The sequence below is a fragment of the Petromyzon marinus genome, chromosome 40, assembly GCF_048934315.1.
Source record: "Petromyzon marinus isolate PM22_M1 ecotype Great Lakes invasive population chromosome 40, UKy_Petmar_22M1.pri1.0, whole genome shotgun sequence".
NCBI classification, from domain to species: Eukaryota; Metazoa; Chordata; class Hyperoartia; order Petromyzontiformes; family Petromyzontidae; genus Petromyzon; species Petromyzon marinus.
The window spans coordinates 8362694-8389881 of NC_133706.1; the positions used below are offsets into that span (position 1 = coordinate 8362694).

At 43.7% G+C, this 27188-nt stretch overlaps 1 protein-coding gene across 6 annotated transcripts in view; it reads right to left on the bottom strand.

Moving 5' to 3' along the window:
* SIN3A (SIN3 transcription regulator family member A) overlaps nucleotides 1-26817 on the bottom strand; it is a 30591-nt gene extending 3774 nt beyond the window's left edge. Inside the window, exons 1-22 of one of the 6 annotated variants that reach the window (XM_032968864.2) lie at nucleotides 25821-26020; nucleotides 22257-22382; nucleotides 21988-22043; nucleotides 19268-19525; nucleotides 17375-17536; nucleotides 16744-16850; nucleotides 15814-16102; nucleotides 15114-15440; nucleotides 14345-14497; nucleotides 13474-13635; nucleotides 12601-12729; nucleotides 8498-8616; nucleotides 7338-7548; nucleotides 6358-6474; nucleotides 5797-6035; nucleotides 5229-5412; nucleotides 4444-5068; nucleotides 3470-3639; nucleotides 2794-2964; nucleotides 2165-2257; nucleotides 1320-1414; nucleotides 595-838 (exon numbers count right to left, since the gene is read on the bottom strand). In XM_032968864.2, the coding sequence (XP_032824755.2) occupies nucleotides 595-838; nucleotides 1320-1414; nucleotides 2165-2257; nucleotides 2794-2964; nucleotides 3470-3639; nucleotides 4444-5068; nucleotides 5229-5412; nucleotides 5797-6035; nucleotides 6358-6474; nucleotides 7338-7548; nucleotides 8498-8616; nucleotides 12601-12729; nucleotides 13474-13635; nucleotides 14345-14497; nucleotides 15114-15440; nucleotides 15814-16102; nucleotides 16744-16850; nucleotides 17375-17536; nucleotides 19268-19516 (3846 nt within the window). In that variant the 5' untranslated portion in view covers nucleotides 19517-19525; nucleotides 21988-22043; nucleotides 22257-22382; nucleotides 25821-26020. Of the gene's footprint in view, nucleotides 1-594; nucleotides 839-1319; nucleotides 1415-2164; nucleotides 2258-2793; nucleotides 2965-3469; nucleotides 3640-4443; nucleotides 5069-5228; nucleotides 5413-5796; nucleotides 6036-6357; nucleotides 6475-7337; nucleotides 7549-8497; nucleotides 8617-12600; nucleotides 12730-13473; nucleotides 13636-14344; nucleotides 14498-15113; nucleotides 15441-15813; nucleotides 16103-16743; nucleotides 16851-17374; nucleotides 17537-19267; nucleotides 19526-21987; nucleotides 22044-22256; nucleotides 22383-25820; nucleotides 26021-26704 lie in introns of those variants that run through there. The other 5 variants (XM_032968865.2, XM_032968863.2, XM_032968866.2 and 2 more) reach the window with 5 other exon arrangements.
* Between the last annotated feature and the right edge of the window lie 371 nt (nucleotides 26818-27188).

Sequence of the window (27188 nt, forward strand, 5' to 3'; positions counted from 1 at the left end):
AATAGGAGTTTGCATGTCTCTCCCTTTGATTGCAAGGATTTTTCTCAGGGTCCTCCGGTTTTTCCCTCCACATTTAGAACCATGCATTTAGATTATTTGGCTCCTATTTATTCCACATAAGTCACTTCGTTGAGTTACCATATGTGGGCCAGGTTGCTTCTACAAGAGTTATACAGATTAGTGGGCCTTACATGGTAAAATAAAAATTACAGTAAAACCTTGGATTGCGAGAATAATTCGTTCCGGAAACGTGTTTGTAATCCAAAGCACTCGTATATCAAAGCACTCGTATATCAGTTGTGATCATGTGACGCTCGGCAGACAAAGCGTATACGTACTACTCGTGTTGCAAGACCCTCGCTCGTTTATCAAATTAATATTTATTTTAAAAAATGTGCTCGTCTTGCAAAACACTCGCAGACCAAGTTACTCGCAATCCAAGGTTTTACTGTAGTTAGTTTTAGTTGACCAGTTTCATTAGGGAGCGTGCTTGTGCACCACTGGCAATCTGTGCATCACACTTCTGTTAATCTGAACCCCGCGGCAAGTAGTCACGGAGGAAAAGCGGAAGTATGTCGGAGGGGCGGTTGTTACCTGCTGGGCACGCTGCAGGGCAGTGCGTCGGTAAAGGTAGTCCTCCGAATTGAACACGTAGACCATCTTGTACGAGTTGAGTTTGAAGTTGCACTCGATCTTGTTGAAGGCCTCCGGCTCCCCAGGTTTGGGGGTGGTGGTACCAGTGGTGCTGCCGGCGCCGCTTGAGCCGCTCGCCGCCTCGCGGCTCTCCTTCTCCTGGCAGTCGAGCTCCCGCTGCCACTTGCGCACTCGCCGCAGGTTCCTGCAGGGCAAGAATGACAATTGAAATCAACACTGCCACTTCGTACAGAACTTGTTACCCAAGCCACCGAGTAGTACCGTCGTGTATGCATGTTTTTGGCAAAAGGGGAAAAAAAAAAAAGATTTCGTGCAAGGTTATACTGTTGATAAAAAAAATGAGATACTGCAATGCAAGATTGTGTTTTAATTGAATGTTTGTTTTCTTGAGACAGCCCTTGCCTTACTTTCATACAATTCAGCAGCATCTTATGATGAATCAAATTAGTAAAACAAAATTCTGGACTCAATACATTTATCTTCCCATTCCTCTTAAGTTCTACATAATTTATATTAAAAAATAAACCTTTTGCTTTAAACGAGTACAACAAATTAATCTGATCCATAGGACGAGTTAAATTAGCTTATGGCAAACAATGCTTGGTTGACCAGACCAGCAAATGGAACAAAGCAATGTGGATTTTATGGCACTCTAGACGGCTTACCTGGGCAGGAAGACAGGCTTGCGAGCCAGGTGTTCCCTTAGCTCAGGCGATGAGAAGTCTGGGCTCACGTAGCGGTCCACGTAGTCCGACCAACGCTGACCACGCCCACCACAAATAAAAACACATTAATGCTACCGCAGCAATAATCCGCGTGCCATTGAACAATGATCCCCTTGTAGCAGCATAATGAAAATCAATTTATTAAAATCTGCTAGAAAAGGAAAGCCTACTGTAAACCTAATCGTACACATTTGCCAAATTTGATTGCTCACAAATAAATTGGTAAATTCTACACGTAAAAATTACTCCCTGCTGGCAGGCCGGTGCTGCGACCACCTTGTGCTGCACAGGAACAGCTGGCACTGGGTGTCCATTTAACTAGAATGATGCTGTGCAATGGAATGGTTGAAGGTGAAATGGAACTGGAATTTCCATTATATTACATATAACTTTTGATATTTCACATTGCCATACAAAATGGCCCTAATAAAATCGGAATAACGGATACAAAAAGTGTCAAATGGTTGATATTTGACCAATGCAAATTGTCAACAAAAACTAATTGTGCCATTGTGGATTAAATGTATCGGAATAAGAAAAATTGATTAAATGTTTTACTTCATCAGCTTACAGGCCATTCTGGGCCAATGTTTCCAACTTTTTGTTTAAGAAAACTTGTTTAAAATACTTGACGATGCGATTCAGAAAAGCATCTGGCGGTGTAGATTAACACTAGGCACAAATCGACAAGATGCAACACAAGGGCAACGACGGTGATTTACACGGAGGTGGTAGCCACAGCAACAGGATGAAAGGTGGTGTGACAACAAGAGCGGTGACTGTACCTCTACTTCAACGGGGCCGTCCGAGTGGTCCTCATCTGTGTCCAGCAGTTCCACCATGAGCTTCACACGACCCTCGCTCTGTATGAACATGACCTGCAGAGGGGAAAAAATGTCCCAAATCAATGTAAAATTGTGCTTTAGTCCAGCCTATGGGTCTTCAATAATAAAACCTTTCCAGAAGCATTTAAGCAAGTAGACTTCATACCATGATCGACGTTTTTTCTCATCCATCTCATCACAAGACACCATTACAAATATACATCTTTTCGACAGTACTTTTTATTATCACACGCCCTGCAATTAATGTCATGACAAAACTAAATGTTTTACTATCAATGCTGGAAAAAAAGCCAAGAGGTCAAAAAGGAGATCAATGGTTTCCGATTTCTACAAATTGTGACCGAGTTTAAGCCACTCACTACGCTTGAGAAGCCAGTTTCATTACACGTGGCTGAAACTCATATTCACTGGGCATTTCAGAGGTAGCTGCGCTCAGCACTTGAGACAGTATTTGTCCGCTTAACCATCTGACCAAACAATTACTTATTGTTATTACGGTGGCAACCGACAAGCACCTGGATGGTTGGTACGATCGGTGAGAAGTTGGGGGTAGGTGGGCAGTGCCATACCTTGAAGCAGTTCTCATCGGACATGTGCTGTTCCACTTTTTTCTGGTAGGCGGCCTCGTGAGACGAGCGGCTGCTCTGAGTGGCCAAGCTGCCGCCGGTAGCGGCCGGTGACTCGCCCAGGTACAGCTCCATGACACGCACGCACACCTCGTCCGTCACGATGTGCTGCAGCTGTTGGCAAATGTGTGGTTATAAATGAAGCAATGAAGAGACTGGGGGAAGAGGGCATGTTTACCACTGATCATTGCAATGGCCCCAGCTAAACTTCACATAATGCCTTGCTTTTGTGGAATTGTATGTGCTGAAATACAAGTGTATTCTACCAAACTATATGCTATGGTACAGGAAATGCAATGATTTACCTCCAGGATTCAAATGACTTGCCGAAACGATGTTCATAAGATTAACAATGTTTTCCTCATTGTGGTGCAAGTATAATAGTGCCTGCAGGCTTCACATGCAAAAATACACGTTCAATTTTCATAAATAGGAATACGGGTTCTTGCACGCATGATTTAACCAATGCACCATGCGAGCAAGTGAACGAACCGTTACAGTGACAACATTAACAGCATTTGCAATAAGGACATTGTACTAAACCACTTGAATGATGCCACTTGCAATAGTAATGCAATGGGTGCCAAGGTGGCTGTGTGTGGCGAAGGTGGCAGCAGACCTGGCGGACAATGTTCTGGATGAGCTTGTCCATGGTGAAGCCGATGTAGGCGTGGATGGTGAACATCTCGCGCAGAGTGTCCTCATAGTGGGATGACTCCATGTTGCCATCCAGCAAATTCTTCACCATGTCCAGGAAGGCCGGGTAATAGTCATCTACTTCCAGCTCACCTGCAATCCACAGGGAAGCAAGGTAAGCGGCAGTCAGATCCATTCTTCATCAACTAGCTTGTTTGCCCGTCCAAGGACAGGTGTATATTGCAGTAAATCTGAAATCGAAAAATTGTTCAGCTCATAATTATTAATGAGGGGGGGGTTGCCCCATGTGAGGTGACGTCACCCGCTAATGGTTATTGTGGAGGGGAGCAGCATGTGGAGTGACGTCACGCGCGGGACATACAGCCAGCCAAATCGCCACTCAATTTTCACCCACAAAGTAAATCGGTAAAGCTGACCAGTCAACTAATCGACCATGGTAAATCAACTACCATAAAGTTACCAGGGAGCCTACAAAGAAAACCTCAATCAACTGTTAACCGCTGTCACCAAATATAGGCAACTCAAAGATGGTTACATTTATTATGTTTTTGCCCTATTTCTTCGCTTCAAAAGTCAAATAGCCTTGGTGAGAGCATAACTTGTTTCTTAATGTATTATCCATGACAAAGGAACCCCATCTGTTTCTCACTATGTGCCCACTTGAACAAGTTGTGCCAATGCAAGTAATTAAATGTTGGCGAGCCACTTTGGCGTGCCACTCCAAGAGCTGGCCGCCATGTGTAATAACGCTGTCCGAACACCAATCCCAACTACCCACTTTTTCTCTCATACATGGTTATGGCACGCTTATAAAAACTATGATCATGCCCAGTGGGCCACAAAAACTAAATTTATTGACTGCAGCAGTATTTTTTTCAGAGTACTTGTATATGCCTGAGTAATCTCGTGTGTTAAGTCTGCCGGGGCGACACGCACTGGGCTGCTTGAGTCGCAGTTGGTAGGCAGGGCTTTCCTTCTTGTCCTTCTTGGCTGCGGGCTCTGATCCCATGCGCTCCTCCTCCATCTGCCGCTCCGCCTGCATGTAGATCCGCAGGAGCCGCGAACACAGCAGCTGGTGCAGCCGCAGGAAGATGTACCAGTTGTTGTTGACGAACATCAGGTTGTACACATGCTCCAGCCCCTTCAGCTTATGCGCGTGCGTCGTGGCGAACAGCAGCTTGCTCTTGCCCGTCACGCTGCCCCCTCCACTGCCCTCAGACTTATTGCCCTTCCCGGGACTGCTGCCATCTGCTGGCCCATTGGCCTTGCCCTCAGCAGAGTCCGTGGAGGAGGCCACGGTCGGGGCGGCATCTTCGTCTCCCGCGGCAGACTCCTCCATGTCGCTGAGCTCACCGCGCGAGCCGAAGAACAGGTCTGGCACGAGGTGGTAGATGAGCTGCTTGATCTTGTGCTTGTCCTCGGTCTGGATACCAGTCTGCCGCTTGACGTGGTGGATGATGAGCGAGGCGGCGTCCTCCAAGATCTGCTTGTCCTCGTACTCGTAATCGAGGTGCGGGCCCGACGCCGGTGACACGTTTCCCTCCGCCGCCTGCTCCTGGTGCTGAGCAGTGCACGGCGCCAGAGTTGGGAAAAGCAGCACAGGAGGTTAGGCACAATTTTGGACAACCTTGGTCTCTGCTGTGCATTTAAAACTACAAAATTATATTAAGCAAGTACTATGCCTATGTAAAAGAGGTACCCCACAGGCACGCTTCCCTTACCTCGTCGTAGATTGTTTCAATCTCGTTGAGGAGGCTCTTAGAGCGCAGGGCCTTGGTGTCGTTCTGCTTGAAGTTGATGCCCTGGTGGTCGAGTGATTTGAGGTAGTACTTCTCATTCTGCTCTCGCCAGATCTTGTTGAAGCCGCGCTGCGCCTCGCGCCACTCCTCATCCTTTGCCTTGAGCCTGTTGGCAACAGCATGGGAGGGGGGGAGCGAGAGCAAATCAGCAGGTGGGCCTGGCGTATCCTTTAAATGATGCAATAGCCAACATTACAATGCTACAATGATGCGACTTACAGTGCAATTCGCATTATTTTATTATTGCCAGTGTCAAGCAGTGGCATCACTTAAGCACCACTTTTAAAGTTATGGCTTTTTTATTATGAATAACGATTCAAACTTGTGCCACAGTGCACAAGATAATTAAAAACTGAAATATGGCAATCCATCAAATCACCGGGGGGGGAGGGAGCAGGCAAGTCATTCCATTCCTACTAAGAATTCATCAACAAGATAACTGATTTTGCCATTTTCTAAGTGCACTGGCTACACTGGTTGAAAATTGTACCTCTTGAGGACTACGGGCACGGCGACAGCGGGGTTCTTCTTGAGGCCGTCGATGATCTCATTGGCTTTGTCACCGTAGATGCGCTGTACGGCCTTGCGGTGCACGACCTCAGAGGTGCCGCCCAGGCAGCTGTCGAGGTGGAAGCGCGCCTTGTCCTCCTCCGACATGCGCGACAGCTTCTTGTGAACGCTCTCCAGCACGCGGATCGTCGCCAGGTTTGTCTCTAGCACGTAGTCCAGCTGACGGCAGAGGCAGTGGGGGAGGCAAACGATGAGACGTGGTGTAGTGTGGGGGATGGGGGGGGGGGTAAGGATGGTCGGCCAGTGAAAGATAAAAGGAGGTTTTAATTGCTCCAAATAGTGCAGATAACAGGAACACAAAGCAACAGCAACCTAGTAACTAAATAGGGGACAAACAAATGGAACATCCAAGCGCTGTTGCGGCAAACCTAAGATGCCAAAGTTCAGGAACAAGCATTTGTTGAAATAGTTTTAAAACATACGAACACACATAATAGGAGGGGGAGTAGGAGAGTGAAGTAGCCAGGTCAGAGACCGGTACCTCAAATCGTTCATCCTCGCAGCGGTAAATGTGCTCTTCGTACTGAGTCTTCTTGGAGCTCACAAACGTGGAATCCTCCGACCACGATGGGAAAGACACCCAGGTGTCGTTCAACACCTGTGCCACAAAACATCAGCAGCTTAACATTAGCTTTAACTTCTATACCATAGAGCAACTCCATTAAGCTATGTTAGACTAGTCATTACAATTATTATAATTGAAATGAATGCTTTTAGGAGTCAAATTTAATAACGCAAATATAACTATAGTTTTGCCTTTCCATTTTTTTAATATTAAGAATATTATTTCATGTCACGCTATCTTTTTCAGCCTCGTATTCAAAGTTGCAGTTTTAAATGTAATCAAGTATTTTTCCTGCCCTGTATATAACATTATACTTTTCCATGCTAAGAATTTGCAAACGTCTTCCTTTCTATAATTTCCCAAAGTTTCTTAGCCCTTGAATTATGCTTGGTGTAGAACGCATATAATTATTTTCTGAAGGGGGCTTACTGGCTATAAATTATATGAACTAATCACAGGGGATCTTGGTTTTTAACCAGTCAAATTGTGCAGGCAGTGAGGGCTCCAGTAATTGAGGGAACTTATTTGTCATATTTACCCCAGGAAATCCTGAGAAGAATCTGGATTAATTTTGCAGCCCTGTATTGAGAGGTTTCCATTTTTAAAAGGAACCTTGTGCACATAGGAGAAAGCTGGAATACCCAAAGAAACCCCAACCATACTAGTTGATCATTCAAGAAAAATCAATTTCCTGTATTGTCATGGCCCTAACCACCGCAAACTACGGCCGACCGTCTTCATTTAGACCGAATGAAACAATGGTAAATATCCCAAGAGGTAAAACCCAGCCTCCTTAGTCTCTCTGGAGTAAAAAATATCCAAAACAAACACAGCAAGAGTCCTGGCAAGAAATCCCACCCCCGTCTCACATCCACGTCCCCCACTGCTTCACTCGCCTCGCGGCACAGCGGCGTACGCCCACTACACTTGGGCTGCTGATAGCTCTTGGGCAGAGCGCGGTAGCTTGGGCCCAGACGCTTGCAGGAGGCGTAGTCGATCTCCATGGCAATGCCCTCAGCCGAGCGGTCCTTGGGCAACGCCTCGGGGTGGGAAAACTCCTTGTAGCCAACAAATGTCTTGAACCAGCTGAAGAGCTCTGGGAACTTGCTGTTGGGTTGGGGGGGGGGGGTTGTGTGCAGACACGTGGTATTGCATGGTTCACATTAAGGTCATTATCAACTCAGCTGATCATCACTCTGGGGTAAGTAAAATTAGTACTTGGTCAGAAATAAAATTGTCTACGTGCAAATACTTTTCCCTGCCAAAGGAATGTAGAACATACACCAGACCCAGGACTAGCAATCCAAATGGGATGTATGCAACATCTAAAATGTAACCACATTTCAAGACGCTACACAGAACAGTGGGCATATTTATTGAACAGGAGCTCTAAATAACTTTGCATATACCAATAAACTTATTTTTAATTGAACAAGCCTCAAATATCTTCACACATGAAGAAGAATTGGGGAGCGCTCATCTTGACTGGCAATGCTGAGACAGTAGTGGGAATTCCTTTTCCTACTTTGTAGGATAACCAATGCCATCAATAAATATCACGAACATATTTAGCGATTACTGCCTACCATGTTAATCTTCACCTCAAAAGAAAGCTAGGCACTGCTTTATTTTAAGTTACAAAAGCAACCCATTGGTATTGTGCCTTGTCCAATTCCCAGACAAAAGGCTTGCTCATGACAGTGTTAACAGCAAAAAGGGGCATCTCCTTACTCCTAATTATAATGTAACAATGGTATGAGATGCAGATCACAGGTGAAGACTCGCCCTCCTTGTTTCAATTATCCCAATTCATACCCACGGTTAAAATTAAGAATCCATTCTTGTGTCCTAAAAAGTATCCATATTACTTGTATGGTTTCTCATGTTCTCGACTAATTTATACATTTTCGGTTCTCCATTGGCCTATGTAACATTAGTATAGTCTGCATACACTTGACACCATCAATCCTCAAGCCATGAGGAATGCATTGTGAGCCTTACTAATCTATATTCACCAATTAATGAATGTGTCCTTACAGTCCTAGCATATGCGTACCCTAGGAAGGGAAACACCAGCTGCACCAGCTCTGAGCGCGACACCACCTCCTGGTTGAAGAGCACAAGGCACCGCAGAAAATTCTCGTATACCTCGTGGCTCTTCAGTGCTTTCCGCACCTACATAATAGGCACACACACAACACAGGAAAACTTAAATAAAAATATTAAATGAGCGGCATTTGGATTTCCATAGCAATGAAATATAGCTGCATCTAAAGATGTTGTAAAACTGGGGGGGCATGCTTAATTTTTGGGAGCAAGAGAAAGGCTTCTCTTAGGTTATTAAGGTGAAAGGTGGAGAAAAGGGTAAGAGGCTCTTCAAGGAGACAGAAAGGCACCTCAGCAAGTGATGGCTTGAAAAGGGGCAATGGTCTAGCAGTGCAGAGAGCTAGGGGGAGATTGTTCCAGACATCAGCAGAGTAGGAGTGACCGACCACCCATTGAGCAGAGGTTAACTTGGGTTTTGAAAGAAGCCTTGGTTACTAGAGAGGAAAGGCAAATTAAATGAAGATGAGATGAGAATAGACAGACAGGCAAGGGCGAGTCCATGGAGGCTCTTGATGACAGCAAGGGCAATCTTGCTGATGCAGGATTGAAAAGGGAGGGAACCTGAGAATTGGGTTATGGTCACATTCACTGTTATATTTTGATTTAAAGCTTTCGTGACTGCAGGGATTCATATTCTTGGTTCTTTCGGTAAAGTCACGTAGAAGGGAAACAATAAAATAATAAAAATATAAAACAATAAAATTATCACGACGTTTCGACTGCAACACAAGCAATCATCATCAGGTGTGAAAACCACAGCAAGAAATTTTGAAAAAAGTGGCGGTTTTTTTTTCAAAATTTCCTGCTGTGGTTTTCACACCTGATGATGATTGCTTGTGTTGCAGTCGAAACGTCGTGAGAATTTTATTGTTTTACATTTTTATTATTTTGTTTCCCTTCGACGTGACTTTACCGAAAGAACCAAGAATATTCACTGTTACGTTTGTGGTAAAAAAATTAATGCATAAAAGTTGTTTTGATCTTATAATTATATTAACCTGTCCATTGAATTACATAAATATGGAAGCTGGTGTTGTGGTACTCAAGTTAAATTTAGCTGCCATGATTTTATGGCAGACAAGCAGGAAGTAACCGGCATTGCCCGGGGGAAAAATATATTTCAAAACTTGTCTTCTCTTAAAAACATAACATATACATACACAAACACTAAGCTATTGTGAAAGTCCGGCGTGCCGTTTTTCCATCAACAAAATTATAAGTCCAAAAAGTAATAGAGTGGGGGGTAAATGGTTGATCTAAAAAGGTTTCCGAAAATTGTCGATGACCCCCCCCCCCTTCAACATTTTTTTTTTACCCACCGCATAGGCATATATACCTACAGACCCTACATACAATAGAGTAGTATCTAGTTAGTCGATAGTACTATCTGCCGACTCTGTAGTAGTACCTACAGACCCCATGGTAGTACCTACAGATTATAGCAGTAACCACTGGCGGAGCCAGTGGGGGGGGGGGGCATTTTGCGACCCCCACTACCACTGTGTAGCATATTATTATGTGCCAGGGACTCTATGAGATGATAGGACAATAGTCCGAGTCCATAATTGGCAATAAGTAACGGCAAAGCAGTTATAAGTGACTCAGAATTGTGCGCAGTTGTGTATACAGTGCACAACTTCCCTGAAGGCATTCACCTTGAGCGAGCGCGATGCCGATCACACAACGCGGTTCGAATTCAACCTTCGATCGATGGCTGCGCCATCGCCGCACACGCGTCGAATAAAAAGCAAGGGACAAGTCCTTACTAACAACTCCTATCATTTTTCATTGCAGGAGGGGTTTCCCCCTACCTGAAAATCTTGGCTCCGCCATTGGCAGTAGCACAGACTCTGTAGTAGTATCTAATGACTATAGTAGTACATATTGACACAATAGTGGTATCTACTGACTATAGTAGTGTTGTATACGGCCCTTTTTCCATCATTAATATCAATAAAATATTTGCCGATATATATTTTTTTCTTTCGAAATAATGAATGAAAACGACAAGCATAAGCAAACAGCATGTGGAGGTCAAGGAAGAGCCGTTGAATTGAAATTAAAATAGGCTCACGGGAAGGCTAGGACTCCGTGAACAGCACTCCCCCACCACAGCTGGACGAATAACACACCACACGTGCAAGAGAGGGGGGGGGGGAATTCCTTGCTAACGAAGGCGTCAGCAAACAAATTAAGTTCACAACCTTGTTGAACATAAAACAAATAATAATTGAATGATGTAAACCAAGGGCAACGGAGAGAAGGAGAGACGCCTTTGTCTTCCCGCAGCGCGAGAGAGCAGACAGAAGCCAAGTCATTATTGCAACCACCTGCGCTCGCGGGAAGGCTGGGAATCCGTAGATAACACTCCCCCACCGCAGCTACACAGTGACGAAACAAACCAGGCGTCTGTTTGACGCAAAGAATCAACTCCGAACACTGACTATTCAACACAATTTATATCCCTCACCCATACACGAGTCAGGAACAAAAGCCAATCCTCAAAACGTGAATCATCTGTGGCCGTGGAAGCATCGCTACAGATCGAGTGATAACAGTCCGTCGTTTATAAGTATATTCATAATTTTCCTCCTTAATATTTTGTTTTGGGCTGTACTTCTAATCGCATAAATTACCAACCGATCCATCAATACGAATTAATCCTTGACACCTTCGCCAGAGCTACGCTCACGTGGGGGAATAGCGAATCCAACCGGCTTCCTTATCAGGCGATCTGGTCCACAATTAATTAAACGTTGGCCCAAGATAAGGATATCAGGGGAGAGAGCGCACCCCACCGCACACCCTCACTCTAAGCCATTTGGGTAATCATACATTATGTCCGATGGATCTGTTGATATATTTGTGCCTTTGGGAATAATAACTGTTTTGATCGCCTTTTCGTATGAATATCGTCATATAATCTTCAAGTACCTTCGTTATTGATCGCCACAAATACTCGCGTACTCTACAGAATACCCAACTGTTCCGTGACCCAATGTGCTAACAACGTGATAAGGGTTGCTCATGGATCTATGAATGAACGCGGTACTGTGTGTGCAAATTCCAGTATAATCTTTCATAATAAGAGTATCAAGGTGTTTTTTTTTGTTTAGATGTTTTAACGACTCTCTCACCAACTGCTCGCGTTACGTGGGGAATGAATCAATGTGCTATTATCAAAGTGAAAAATCGCAGTCGTGATGATACTGTTGGAATTCCGAGCCGAGAGTTGCATCTTTTAGAGTTAAAAGTTTAGTTAGAAATAAAACTGGTTAACGCAGAAGTGTTGTGTTTCTTTCCTGAATTATGCATAAGAACTGATTTTGCGTTGAGATCTTAACTTGGTGACCTTACATAAACATACTAATCCACTCAATAAATGTCAAAGCGAGAATAATTGTATTACACTGATCGATAATACGAAGTTAACAGCGAAGCCGAGTTTAATCTGACATGCTCACAGCAACTGCATAACGGCGTAGGAGAATAATTGTATTATCCCGATTGATAACCTACCCTCGTCAATGAGGCGGGGCCTGATTATCATAAAGGCTCTCATTTACATAACCACACCCACCCGCATAAATTAATACGATTATATCTCAAATTAGCATAATGTATATGCATAATTACACACATTAACATAATTTCAGGAAAAAAATATACAAATTAAAAATTTCATTGAATTTTTTATTATTTTCAAATGTTCATAACCCGTATATACAACAGTAGTACATATTGACTCAATAGTATCTACTAACTATAGTAGTACATATTGACTCAATAGTAGTATCTCCTGACTATAGTAGTAACTACTAACTCCATAGTAGTGTAGAGGAGAGATACGCTATGCACACTGTTAAGCGGGTGCAACTGAGGTCGAACAGATGTGTACGTTGCAACATGAGGTTTGCACCCAATTAAGCCACATGACACTAATTATTTCACTTTGAAAAATCATAGAAAATGAAGGGAAATAAAAAAAATGTAAACCTTGCCTGCCTTTGCACACCTGGAGAAAAAAAATGTACGCATATTGCACGGCTCTACCTTATCGAAGAAAGCAAACTCTCCAAGGCTGCCGTGTTTGCTCGAGTCAGCGCTGGACGTGTCCTTAAAGCTGCTGGGCTTCAGTTTCTTCTGCAATGTAAAACGTGGCGAGGGGCTTGTTTTTGAGGCCTTGAGTGGACAGAAAAAAAACAAAAAAATTAAAATTATCAAGCAGCAAACAAATAAAATAGCACAGGTTTTTTTAAATTATATGGTGTAAAAATGTGTCTTTAAACCCGTCATCACCTGACAGCAAATTAGTAAGGTGCCACGTAAACAGAATGTGGCAATTTGTTACTAATCCAGCACACCGGTGTGTTAGAGTGTAAATGGACAACATTTAAAAGGACATTTCAATTTTTACACGATCTAACCCAAAATCCTCCGTTACGTATAATATTGGTCGTGAAAGCCTAGGGGTTAAATAAATTGCAGTATGAAAACAGAATAAATCGCAGCGTGAGTTTTTTTTGTCAAGAGCTTGCATATTCAATATTGCAGATACGATTCCAACGACCGACAGCCCAATCATCAATATCCAGATGTAAGTCCAAACACCAATTCTAACCCCTCCAGGAAACAACCCTAACCACACTATCCAACTAGAACTAGGCCTATCCCCAACGTTACTCACAATCAGACCGTAGTCCTACACACATATCCAAGCCAAAACAATAACTACCCCTGACAAATAACCCCACAATCAGGCGTGGAAAACCTTCTTGCATTTTTTCACATGCATAAGTACGCTCAAGGCTCGCAGACTGAAGATGCACAAAACCAACATCGATCACCGGACAGACTCAAAGATGACATGGGTGGGAAACAGTGTCAGAGTGCATGGCCAGTGGCCGGTGTCCTCCACCTACTCACCTTGGCAGGCGGTGTGGTGCCAGGCCCGCTAAGCCGCCGGATCTGGCTGCCGTTCTGGCTCAGCCGCTTGGTGCTGCTGCCCATGCTGAGCAGTGGCTTCTTGACCGTGGCGCCATGGTCATTGTGCACCGAGTCCACCTTCTCGCAGGTCTTCGTTAGCAGCTGTGAATGTGGATGCACACGCACCATTGACACATAAAATCCTGTGGCAGGCCACACGAAAGCTCAGGATAAGGAGGTATATATTTGGTGCGGTTTCCTATGGCTACGCTTCTGTTGACACTGGCTTTAAGTTTCAGGCATCAATATTCTGTAAATTTATGAATTTCATAAATTCCAATGCTCCTAGATTATATTAGTTTATATTAGAAGTCACTACCTTCACCAGCGTCGTTATAACAAAACCTTGAATTGATTCATGATCAGATTGACAATTTATTGAATTGTGAATAGGGTACATCATTACATGTCTGATTAACAATTAAGCTGAAAAATCACAAAGTCACCTTTTAGTCTGGCTCAGCATCAGGAAACAACAATGAACCCAAAGAATCCTAAAGTTGCTTTTGACCCTCTGTACATTAATGCCTCAGGCTTCTCATAGCCTTGGCTGTATTAATACAATGGGTCATGAGCAATTTAAACCGTGATGCAAACCCACGATTTAACATGGCAATTTACAAAATTCAACGCCAACTTAAATCAATAACCAACAACAGCCTCACACCTGCATGGCCAGACCCCAGCATACAAATAAACCACTACAGTAAAACAGCAGATGTACTCGTGAGCAAAACAAATTGGCATGTATGTAGGTGGTCAGACAGGGGAACAAATGCATTTGGTTCGTAGCGACCACTAAAGGGCTTACGTGAGAGCCGTTGGCATCTGGGAGGAACTGGCCGAACTCAGCCAGCAGGTCCTCCTGATTCTTGAAGAGCCGCGCAACCTCCGCATACACCTCCTGCTCTGTCAGCTTCGGCAGGTAATTCCCACCAGACTCCTTCATATTACGCTGCTCCTTCTGCAACGGGCAGGGTGTGTCAAGCAGGAGTTATGGAGTGCAGCAGTGGAATGATCATTGCTGATAATGATCAAGTAGAAATTTCCTGCACGTACAAATACAAATTGTAATTCTACAAATACTGCACAAGAGAGCCATTTTATTTTTACCAAAGGTTTTCACGGTTGTGCTCTATAGCTCCCCAATGTGTTTTTGGGTTCAGTTCCCGAAGGAGGTTCCAGCATGAGCAGCGACATGTCAGTGCCAAACAAAATGCAATACAACCCGAAAACACATCAGGGCTAAAAATACATTATTTTGCAACAGTAACACATTACTAAGCCATTAAACTCAAAGCCCTTGCTTTCATCATTGATAAAGTAGGTGCTGGGAGGCCCAATCCCCACTCCCTCCCCTATTGCAAAGGCAGACCAACCCAGAAAGTCCTAAAGGGGATTTACGCACAGAACTACGAGAAATGTTAAGTGTATAAAAGTAAAAAAAACTAAGGAAACCCGAATTTGACTGAGTAAATTAGCCTTCTTATTAATATCTCCATACCCATTAAGCACACACTAGACGTGCGAGTTAGCACGTATGGTCAGCCCCAAAGTCATCCGCTGCCATTGCCAAACACCTGATACGTGTGCAGGATCTCCAGGAAGGCCTTGTAGATGTCGGGTTGGCCCTGGAAGCGATTCTTGATCTTGTTTACGTAGTTGATGGCATGGTTGAACTCCACGGGCTGGGTGCTGTGAAGCTGCGGCTGTGGCGTCCCGTGCAGTCCTCCAGCGGCACCACCACCTCCGCCACCTCCGCCACCACCTCCGCCGCCGCCACCACCACCTCCAGTACCAGGACCAGAGCCCTGGCTTGCTTGGCTTGTGGCTGCATGCTGCGTAGGGAAGCTGACGAGCGCAGCAGCTGCGGGGCCTGACGGCGTAACCGGTGAGCTGGGCACGGCCTGGTGAGAGAATGTGCACATGGGGAAAAATCTGGATGTTAAACTGTATGGGGGCGATGGGGTCACAAAGGAAGTTGTTTTATAATAGAACATGGAACAGTAAATTGGAAAATTCTTCAGACTATAATGTGGCCCACCAAAAAAATTGAATATCCTACACAGCCCTCGTTAACAAACATGTTCCATACCACTTCCCACTTCAAAGAAAATTGAAACAAACATTATGGGACATTGGTTGACCCCCTATTCGCCAAATGTGTTACACAGCGATGTGATCTTGCCCAAATGTGGACAGCCATCCAAGAACAGACTGGGCCCAAAACCTTTTGCTTCCAAGCCCTCAGTCCACCAGACTTTATAGCTGCAGAATTACCTTGCCAAGTTTTGGTGTGGGTGGTTGAGTTGGCGAGAGCTGCGGGTGAGGGATGCTGCTCAGTGGGTGAGGCTGCACGTTGCTGTGTTGCTGTTGCTGCTGTTGTGGTGGCGGTGGCGGCTGCTGCACAGGCTGGGCAGACTGCGTGGGCGTCGTCACACTGATCAGGTCGTTCGTCTGCACCTCAATCTTGTAGCCCGGTGGCAAGAAGGTGTTGAAGCCCATGATGAGGTCCGGGTGGCCCTTGAAGAGGTTGGAGACCCGGCTGATGACGCCGGGTGTGTCGATGCTGTGGAAATAACAAAAATGTGATACATGCATAAGCACACAATGCACAGGGAACCCATTTGTTAATTTGCTCAAAATAGGAAGGATGCAAATGCTAGACTTAAGGAATCACCCTTTGTGGTGATATGGTCATCTATTACGATCCAATCTACACATGATATATTTTTACTATTAGTTTTAATTTATCCACACTAATTTATTACATGAGCTTAAAGGTGACATTTTCATGAAATTCATAAATCATGAATAATCCATTGTCACTGAAATATTCGATGCATGCACCATGAGCATTAGAAGTTATTTTCAATGTTGTTACTGTTGTGCCGAATAGAAAGTGGGTTTGCAATAAAATGCCACAATTCTGAAATACTTTTTTTCTAAAACCAGGTATGCAGAATCTAGTGTTGCCACAACACAGCTGGGTTTACATTAACTAACACCACATTAAGTAATCAGAAACCATTTAAAATAATGCATAAGAATATATTAGGATCAACAAATCATTACATCTCTACCAAAGTCTTGGCATTCAACAGAAAACAATCCATGAGTGTGAATCCAGGTTTCCTATGCGATTGTGGATCTGGGTGTGCAGCATCTTTCGCTTAAGCGTCAGAGAGACACTCATGAGTGAGGACTCACCTCTGGGACTTGAACTCCTTCATGATGTCCAGGAAATCGTTGTACACTTGGGGCTGGTTGCCAAACTGTAGCTTCACCTGGTCCAAGTAGGACAGAGCATCCTCCACCTGGCAGTAACAAGATGTTGATTAAAAATAGTATGCATGCATATAATGCAGCTGAGAAGTACATATACATTGGACTAAGTGTATGGAATTAACTTGTAGTCAATCAAATAACAATCGGTATGCACATTTTATAAATCTGCTGTTTAACACGGAGACTATAGAGGAATTACATAAGGGTGCACTAAATATCGAATACGTATATATTTAGTGCACCCTTATTAAGCAGGATTAAATTAAATGTCACAACTCGGTTCATGAATATTTGTTTTATTTGACTATCACAGTTTAAGTAATTTTTCTGAAATAAGACATTTACATAAAATGCTTAATCCTTTAAACCAATGACACGTTGAGAACAGAACTCCCTTTCAAAAAGGAAAAGTGAAATGTGAAGTAGATTTTTAGCCCTGCTAATAGGTTTGCCAATTTAAGCTATAGTGCACTACCTACACACAAATAATCACATTTGACGACTTCAACCCACTAACACAAGACCAACTCTAAGTGGGCAGTGGTGCATCTACCTTGAGTCGCTGGAACTGTTGTCCCTGTGGCTGCGGCTGCGTGTGGGGATGAGAGGTGTGCGGGATGGGCTGGGGGTGAGCGGTGGGTAGCGAGGTGGAGTGATGATGTGTCCCGTGGACACCCGGGGATTGCCCCAGTGAACCCTGCGGCACAGTTGGAACCTGTTGGCAGTCAAAGAATAGCATTAACATCATGGCGTATTGCTGCTCAACACCACCAGCGGTATTAAGAACAATGCATGAATATATTACCGTAATATTATTTACTCCACAACCAGACTGCATGCAGATAATAATCATAGAAATATGAAAAGTTACAATAAACAAAGTAGCGAGTAAACAATGATGATTTTTTTTTACACAAGACATTTTTAGCTTCCACGGTTTGACTCCAATAAGCACACATAGGATCTCAGAGGGTAAAGAGCACTGAATTGTGACCAGGAGATGGCAGTACAACAATACTCTTGAATCTATTTGTGTGGCGCTTTGAGTGCAGTGCAATCCGATTACGCTCTCGGGGTACTCCAGTTTCTCCCCACATGCCAACACCGATTCATGAAAATGGCCAAACATAGCAACGTAGTGTGCTCCAGGAACAAGTTTGACACTCAGCTTTTGTAGGTGCATAAAGAGCATTAAACCTAACATAGAAATGTAGTTTTAATATTGCTCTTATCTAATAATAGAGGCTGGCAGTGATTGTTGCACTTTGTCATGAACATGGGGCAACCAGTTTGGTTCCTGCCCAAAGCTAACACGAGTGGCAACAAACCATTCCTGGGCTCCTTACTAGTCTGCACTGACCAGCATGGTAAAGAAGTTAAAGTACCACCAGGACAGAAATTACATGGGGAGGCTTACATACAGCAGTGGATTGACAAAGAGGTATAAATTATGTAGTTAAATATATTTTACAGGCCTGAATGATTGACACTATTTTATTTTACTTCACATATTGTTTTCTGTTATGATGTAGCATTGCTTAAAAGTGGCAAGGGGTTTTAGACTGATGCCATTCAATACTTGACATTTTAAAACAAACATGACCATGACAATGTATTTTTTTCACGTCTCAAAAACTTTTTACAGACCAAATATGCCATAAAACTGTGTTTTTAGGCTCAAGGCAAGATAATGACATTTTACCATAAACATTATTTTTGGCAAAAAACAGCACAATTATTTAATCTCACAAAACTTGAGCCAGTTAATAAAATTTGAAATACTCCCAAATATGAAGCGAATTAATAGTTTTGGGGTATGGCATGTTCAGTGTAACAATGTGAAGGTTGAAGAGGCAAACTAATGGTCAAAGCCAGTGGCCATTCCACTTGCTATATAATTGCTTTAATATTAAACCTTTAGACAAGACTGAGTCTTAAAACCCTTACAGACTGGGACCTGTGTGGGATATATGGACTATTAATTTAGACCATACATGGGATAGATTAAATAAAATATAACATTCAAACTTCACACAAATCAGCAACCTGCTTGCTGTACTGCCTCATATTAGGCACGACCTCAAACAGTCATCAGGCAACAACGCAGTTGAGTACTGCCTATTTGGCAGTGGTCATTTGGGATACCTATTAATTTCAAGGATCTATTATATTTTCCCCCTTAACGCAAACCCTATTTTCATGGATTATCATGTGTAATTTGTCGTTTTCTTTCAACCATTAAGCCCAACATAACAGGAGCACATTTACATGAATTTAAAGTAATCGATTCTTATACGTGATCATTAGCACAGTAACTATCTTAAATCGTTAAATGCTTAATGCCCTATGTGTCCAGTATGGGGACAATGACATTTAACTCATTAATAATCGCACCAAAGCAGTTGGCATCAGCATCTAAGGCATAACAGTGTGCACATGTGGGTACCTGGTATGTCGGCGTCGTTGAATAGTGGATGTTGCTTGCTGGTGGGATGTTCTCCGAAATCTGATCGTACACAGACGGGGCAGGCGCGAGCGCCCGGTGCTGAGGGCGAGGGTAGACACCCTCTCCCCCAGCTCCAATGCGTGGTGTCAGCGGTCCCTGCTGCTGCTGTGGCTGCTGCTGATGCTGGTGCTGCTGCTGCCCACCACCAGCACCTGGCACATTCTCTTGTTCATCCAAGCGCCGCTTCATTCTACCAACCTGGAAGCAGATGAGCACGCATCAGCAATGCCTAAGCCCAAGACCAATCCGCTGCGAAGGACACTGCTGATTGGTTCATAAGGCTAATGGTGTGAGAGCACCGAGCCGACACCGCTGAGAGATCCTCATGGGTTCTAACCTGGTTTTCACTTTCCCCTGATTAAAACCAGGTTCAAGTGTAGCGAAATGATCTCATCACGAACCATCAAGTTGTTTCTCACTTAAAATGTGGCTCATCCCAGCTCCGAGGATTTCCATGCAAAGGACATCTCTAAAGCAGAGCACGTGGAAAGTGCACCAGTGTGGACGGAGAGGAAATTTAAACGTTCCATTACATCACCCTGCAAGGAAGGCCCCTTCTCTAACACAGAATAACACTACCTTGAGGACTCATGGGGTCAAAGCAAAATTGGAAAACGCATGAGGAAAAAAACCCCACAAACATCCAGTAAAAACTGGAATAGCCCAAAATTTTGGGATGCATTTCTAGTTAAAAAAAGATGCACTTAAATTTAATTCCAGAGCATCAAGAAATCACTTCCAGGTTTAAAACAGAATTCTGCTGCAGATGTTATATTATCACTGGAGAAATTCATGGTCCTATGCCACTTAATGCAAAATATAATAATTATATTATCATCAAGTATATTAACACATGTAAGAACACCAGCATGAAAATATATCAACAAAATGTATCTAGACTTAGAGCTTTCGTGACTGCAGGAATTCATATTCTTTGGGTCTTTCGGTAAAGCCACGTAGATAGAAAAAAATAACAATATCACGACGAAATTTTGATTTAAAGCTTTCGTGACTGCAGTAATTCATATTCTTAGCTCTTTCGGTAAAGTCACGTTGAAGGGAAACAATAAAATAATAAAATATATATAAAACAATAAAAATTCTCACGACGTTTCGACCATAACACAAACGGTCGTCATCAGGTGTTATGGTCGATACGTCGTGAGAATTTTTATTGTTTAATATATATTTTATTGTTTCCCTTCAACGTGACTTTACCGAAAGAGCTAAAAATATATATCACGCTTCGATCGCAACACAGCAATCGTCATCATTGTGTTGCGATCGAAACATCGTGATATTGTTCTTTATTATTTGTTTCTATCTACGTGGCTTTACCGAAAGAATACAAATGTATCAAACGACAATCTTAAAAACCTTTGAAGCTTAAGGTACCTCTTGGAAGTTTGTTAAAATACCTTTTGAAGTATAACTATGCAATGATGTAGACACAATATCACGACACTAGATTGTAAATAAATGGTTGGATATATGTCACTTAAAAATGTTGAGAACTAGAATTTACATGCAAGCTATCACTATGGCAAGAAATAACATTACCCTGGCAAATGCCGCTCAGGCTAAGAAAATAACACTGATGCTATTCATTAATTCGGCTTCCTGGTGAACTTTCCAAGGACAGCAGAATATAAGTGGACAGTTTACGGTTCTATTACACATCACCAATGCATAGCAAGACATCAATATGATTATACGGTACACTAATGATTTGAAATAAATGTTTTTTTGCCAAGAATTCAAATGCCATAATGAGTAGTACAAATGATTATACAATTATAACATAGCTTCACCCAAAAGAGAATAAAAATATGGCAGAGAGTATGATTTATTCTACCGTTAGATAGTTAAATAATGCCTTCATAATCGCAATAAATGTAACACTGGGAAATATTATTTTTCCCCCTGAATGGGATTTCTGGAAATGAGATTTTAAATGCAAAGCCATGTTTGAGAAATCAGACTGTTATCATCCCGATCTCCACCAGCTATCAGCATGGAAGCACCCAAGGGAGTAAAAAAAAGTATAGATGGGGAGCTGGCAGGAGCAATCTAATTATTAACGTCGAAAAGCATGCCCTTTCCACAGGCAGCGGAAGCTTAGCCAGGGATCACCGTGCCGTCATTGTTTGAATGGAAGTGTGCGGCCATGTGAGGTGTCTTTACTCCAATTCAATCGAGCACTCGCCTGCACCGAACCATGTTCAGCCGCCCTGCAGGCGAATGACCACCCCCCCCCCCCCACTGTGTGCTTTCAAGCTGCGTTTTACTCCTTGCAACTGTGCCGGCAATTTGCAGACTTGGAAAGATGCATAATAAACAAGTACAGAGGGGAGGTGAATGGTTAGTGTGAAAAATAACGGAATAAAATTTTTTCAGGACTAGAAGGACGATAAATAATCAGAAAGAATAATTATTTAATGATATATCTTTAAACGAAAAGCATCACTGGGAGTAATAACAAGGCAAGTCGAAGCCTCTATTTTACTGCACTCAAGTGAAGGATAACCTTGACATAAAATAAAAACATCAGGTCTTACATCACCTGCTCATGAGCCGAGTTCAGTATTCGCACTTTTCACTCACTGCATCATAATCCCTTCAGACGTTCTAACGAAGGTTACACTACACCAAACCCTTACCCATCGTGGTTACGTTCTTGAAAACAGCCGCAACCGACAAATCCGCCATCCGTAAACTGAAATGCAAATGAACATAGAGTTTGGTTCACGGTTTGTAACACGACACCCCCCTCCTTGGTTACCCTACATTAAGCCAAACATAAAACAAGCATTTTTCACGTAAAATATTAATATTTACTACATTGGTTAAATACAGTAGAACTTTCAAAACAAATGTATGGAATGGGAGAAATATATAATGTAGTAAGAAAAATCGCGGACCACCTAACCTCACTGGACGCTGGGAACAACACGTGACCTGGGACACGCGATGGGGCGAGTGTGAGACGAAGGAGACAAGCCGGCCTGCGTACTCTTCCATCGCTGCATCATCGCGAGCAGTGCAGTTACTCGACCTGTACAGTACAGGTAGTCCCCGAGTTACGATGGTCCGACTTACGATATTTTCGACTTACGATGGGGTCGTCGTAACGCAAATCTCCATCGTAAGTAGAGGTCTTTACGATGCATACTCGTGGTCAATCTTAAACGGTCGAGCCACAGGGGCGTGATCGGCTAACTGTACCTCAATACATTTGGCGCTAATGGTCAAACCCATGACGGACGAGGTTTTGGTGTACCCATATCGAAATACATTATTGACGGGCCACTTTTAACAAGTACCTCGAGACAAATTCGTATACTGTGGAATGTAATGTTGTTGCAATGTTGACCGTGCCCCACACCTCCGATTAGCACGGTTGGCTACGTAGTGCGAAAGAAGTTCAACATATATACACCCATCTTTCTCTGCAAAAAGACATGAGAGCAATAAGGGTAAGAGAGCAAAGTTTGAGGACATTCGTCATTTTCACTAAAGCTTGCTTCCAAGCAAGCGCCTAGATATCTAATCTGCATGACACTAAATCATAATCCAATAAAAAACACTAAACAGCAGCTTCAATTCTACACTGCAAAACAACACCTCTTGCAGCAAATTAAGAGCTATAGCCAAAACGTTGGTCCCGATGGATAAAAAAAGGTTCACTCTGTCGATACAATAGTGCAAGCAACAACTCATAGCAGTCGGTCATCGCATTAGCAGAGAATATAAAATGACTAGATTCATTACTGCCCATCAAGCATTCCTTAGTAGGAACGGGGGCATTCATCTTTACAGCAATGACTATAATTCTGCGATAAATGGCTTGCTAAATGCAAACAAACTTAATTGATAAACCCTTTCCCCGTTAAGACCTACGTGCAAACCTTCATATTTGTACATTTGAAGATGCGGTCTTACTTAGCCTATAAATTCAGACTTGATGGATGTGTGTAATTATTTGTATTTAGTTTGTTGTCCTTCCCCCGCACCTCCGATTAGCACGGTGGGATACGTACGGTGGGAAAGAAGTTCAACATACATATTTATCAAACGCTCACATAGATAGAACAATGTCAGCTATTCATTTCAGGGCAATGTATAAACTCTAGAAAATAATTTAATACAGCGGTGTTAGACCGATGTGCAGATTGGTGTTAATTTAAAATTCATCATTTAAATGTACATTAATGTTATTCAAAAGTATGTCGATGCCCCAAACTAGTTCGCCTTTCGATTTTTTACAAACTGTAAACTTGCTTATGTTCGGCACAAGTATAACAACACCCTGCGTTACTCTTCAGTCCTATTTATAGTCGGTCCTCAACGGAGCACTGGGGAAAGTGTAACTGCAGTGGTGGGGGTGTACTACAAGAAAACATATACAGAATGCCTTACCAAGTAATTGTAAGAACAGACGGAAAGGCAAGCAACTAAATAAATGTCTTGGAACCGGTCAGTTTGGAGGTTTATACGTCTATGGCGAGATTTAACTAGTATACAGTGCTCTATTTTTAATCAGTCACAGCTGCAGCTATTAATCGTGCGTACCAATTGCGCAGTTTAACGCGGAGAGTGGATGCATTAAATTGTTAACTCGCGTCGGCCACACAAGTCGAGGTTTCGGGGGTAACGGCAATGCAAAGTAGATGGTTAGAATGACTGGCTTATAGACGGAAGAGCCAACCTTTTAAAACCAAAACCAATCAAAAGTGCAGTTTCCCGACGAAAGCAATGGGAAATTACCAGCCGACACTAACGTTTGGAAATGCACATGACTATTGTCCCCGCAAATAGGCAGAAATAAGCAGAGGTAGCCTGGCAACTACTGTCCATGCAGATTTGCATCCATAGAGCACATTTCAACACCACATACATTAATGAGCTTTTAAAAAAAATACTCAAGCCGCTTTTATTTTTCCACGCTTTCTATTAACTCACTCCGTTGTTGTTTTTGTCGTATCCTCAAATCTTGTAAACTCAATTTTAACCCACTTTCCAATGTGGTATCGACTGCAAACCGGGCATACTTATGTCATACTGATGACAATACTATATTCTATCATTAAAAATACATATCTGTAAACATTTTTTATGTTATGTTTCGGCTTGGGTCTAATTGTCCACGCTCAACTGACGTTGGCTGTAAATCACCACGGCCCCTTACGTTATGGCAAGCTTTGCGGCCACTTCCGAGAGTCCTGCCATTAGGAGTACGGTGCATCTTATTAAAGCGTGTTTTTAAAAACGTATATTTAAATATTACTTATATTCGTGCAAGGTTATGTTTAGGGGTCAGGTATAGGAAGTGAACCTGAGCCAGCCTTTGCTTGCCCCGTATCTAAGAATCCAGACAAAATGGCTATACTGTACCTACTATACATGGCACTCAATCGGTCAAATATCGCAATGCAGGATCCTGCTGAAAAGTGGATTTCATGAACAAACACTGAATTAACGTCACTGTTTCATAAAACAAAAATAAACTGCCCTCGTACGTACATGTACCCGTGCCTTAAATAAGAAAGTTTACAGTTCGGAACATCATCTTGCGTTTAGTTTGTCCTTCCCCCCGCACCTCCGATTAGCACGGTTGTCTACGTACCGTGCGAAATAAGTTCGACATAATACAAACATTTTGTCAATGCACTGCTGGACGAAGGCCCTCTCCGCACGCCGTTCGGTTTTACAACTCGTCCACACTGATCGGTGTAGCTTGCTTAACCCCGGAGAGATGCATAGACGCAAGAGCACTTCACCCGAACTACAGCCAAAGTGAATTGTAACCACCCCCGTCCATTGCAGGCAAATAAACTAGTCTATTCCGCCCCCTCCACCCCTTTAAAGGAGGCTGCGATCATACAGCAAAGCCTAACTCCCCCTGGAAGGCAAGGCGGCTGTAAACGGCAAGGCGGCTGTAAACAGCAAGTTATAGAACGAGAGATCGAATCCTGAAACCCAGTCCTTTATTTAATTTACATACATTTTCGAACTTAAAAAAACTACAACGCTCCCGTCGACGGCACCGACCTTTTTAGGTCGCGAGCCTCGATGTAAAGCTCGCTGACAATTTGCAGCGCTCGACGGCACGCGAGGTTTTTGACGCGTTTAGTAAATGTGACCATTAGATTTAGTCAGCAAGGACGAGGACGTGAACAAAGTCGGGTTTAACTATAAACCGCAGCAGCTTCCGCGCTATCACGGCTCGCTCTTGGGTACACATCGCGACGCTCACGTACTAGTTTTTCTCCTTTGCTAACAGGACGCCGAAGCGAGCCCCGAGAGCTTTTAATCCCGACGCGGACCAAACCCGACGTCGGATATTAAATCAAACTTTAAAACAGCGATCTACATGACGGACGTGGAATGAATAAGCAGCCGCGGAGGAGCGCGGCCTACGCGGACAGGCTTTATCATGGCGAACCCAAAACAAGAGCAGCTCACGCCTAGCCACACTCAACACTGCGCTCACCCGCGCCAGACGGGCGCCGCGTCCCTCGCGTTCGGCAGCCCGCAGGATAAACTCGCTCTTCTCTTCGCAGAAGGGGCGCACGGTTTATATAAAAAAAACAAATAAAAAGAATGTTTACACAATTTCTTGTGTGTGTGTGTTGAAGCTCCGAACACCGTTTGCCACTGCTGGAAACGAAGATGGGCGGGTCGAATAAAACCCCGCGGTGACGTCACGACCCCAGCCAATCAGGACGAAGGGCAGTTTTGGCGCCAAATTAAAGGTACGCCCCGTTTTTAAGCAACAGCCACGCCCCCCCTCCTCAGCCTTGAATGACCATTTTATTAATTTAACGAATTAACATTTATTACCCAGGATTTACTTCAGAATTACAATCTTTACATGGCGATGCTTCTGCTGCGTTGGAAGTGGTGCACGAGCGCAAACAAAACAAATCACTTAAAAACACGTAGGCTTTCGCGACAAATACCATCCATAAGTGTCGTTAAACCCACCACAGCCAACTTGTAAGGTTTGTCACGTAAACAGAACATGCCAATTCGTCACTAGTACAGCACTACACCGGTGTGTCGGTGCGAAGCCACAACATTTACAATTCGAGTACGACGTTTCGCCAGTGATTACAACTAGCTTCATCAGGCGAAAGCCAGATTTTGTGGAGAAGCTCTCCTGTTTGATGGTGGCGGGCTTAACGACGCATTTATATATTTACGCGATCTAACCTCCCAAAAAAATCCCCCGTATTGTGGAAAACAAATCACCTGAGAATGGGCCTTAACAAAGGCTTTACTTAAGAAAATAATAGGCGACGTTTTGAGCAATGGTCCTTATTCATAACCAATGCTACCTTGCAAATATAATCTAACAAAACGCGCTATTCTTACCACAGCGTTGCCTCATCTTGTTCTCTCCGAGCCCGACACATTATTTAATAAAGACGTAGGTCTTTAGCGATTAATAATCAATAATTATAACCAAAAATACCCAGCCCCCACCCCCCCCATTACTCTTCGCGGCCTCGGTACCTCCGTTTTATACCTGAACCCCGCCCCCCCTAACCCCGCCTCCCCCCTAACCCCACCCCCCCTAACTCCGCCCCCCAACCTCTACCCCCCCAACCCCGCCTCTAACCTCTACTCCCTCCAATCCCTCCCCTCACCCCAACCCCGCCCACCACCATCCCCCCCAACCCCGCCCACCACCATCCCCCCCCCAACCCCGCCCACCACCATCCCCCCCCCAACCCCGCCCACCACCATCCCCCCCCCAACCCCGCCCACCACCATCCCCCCCCCAACCCCGCCCACCACCATCCCCCCCCCAACCCCGCCCACCACCATCCCCCCCAACCCCGCCCACCACCATCCC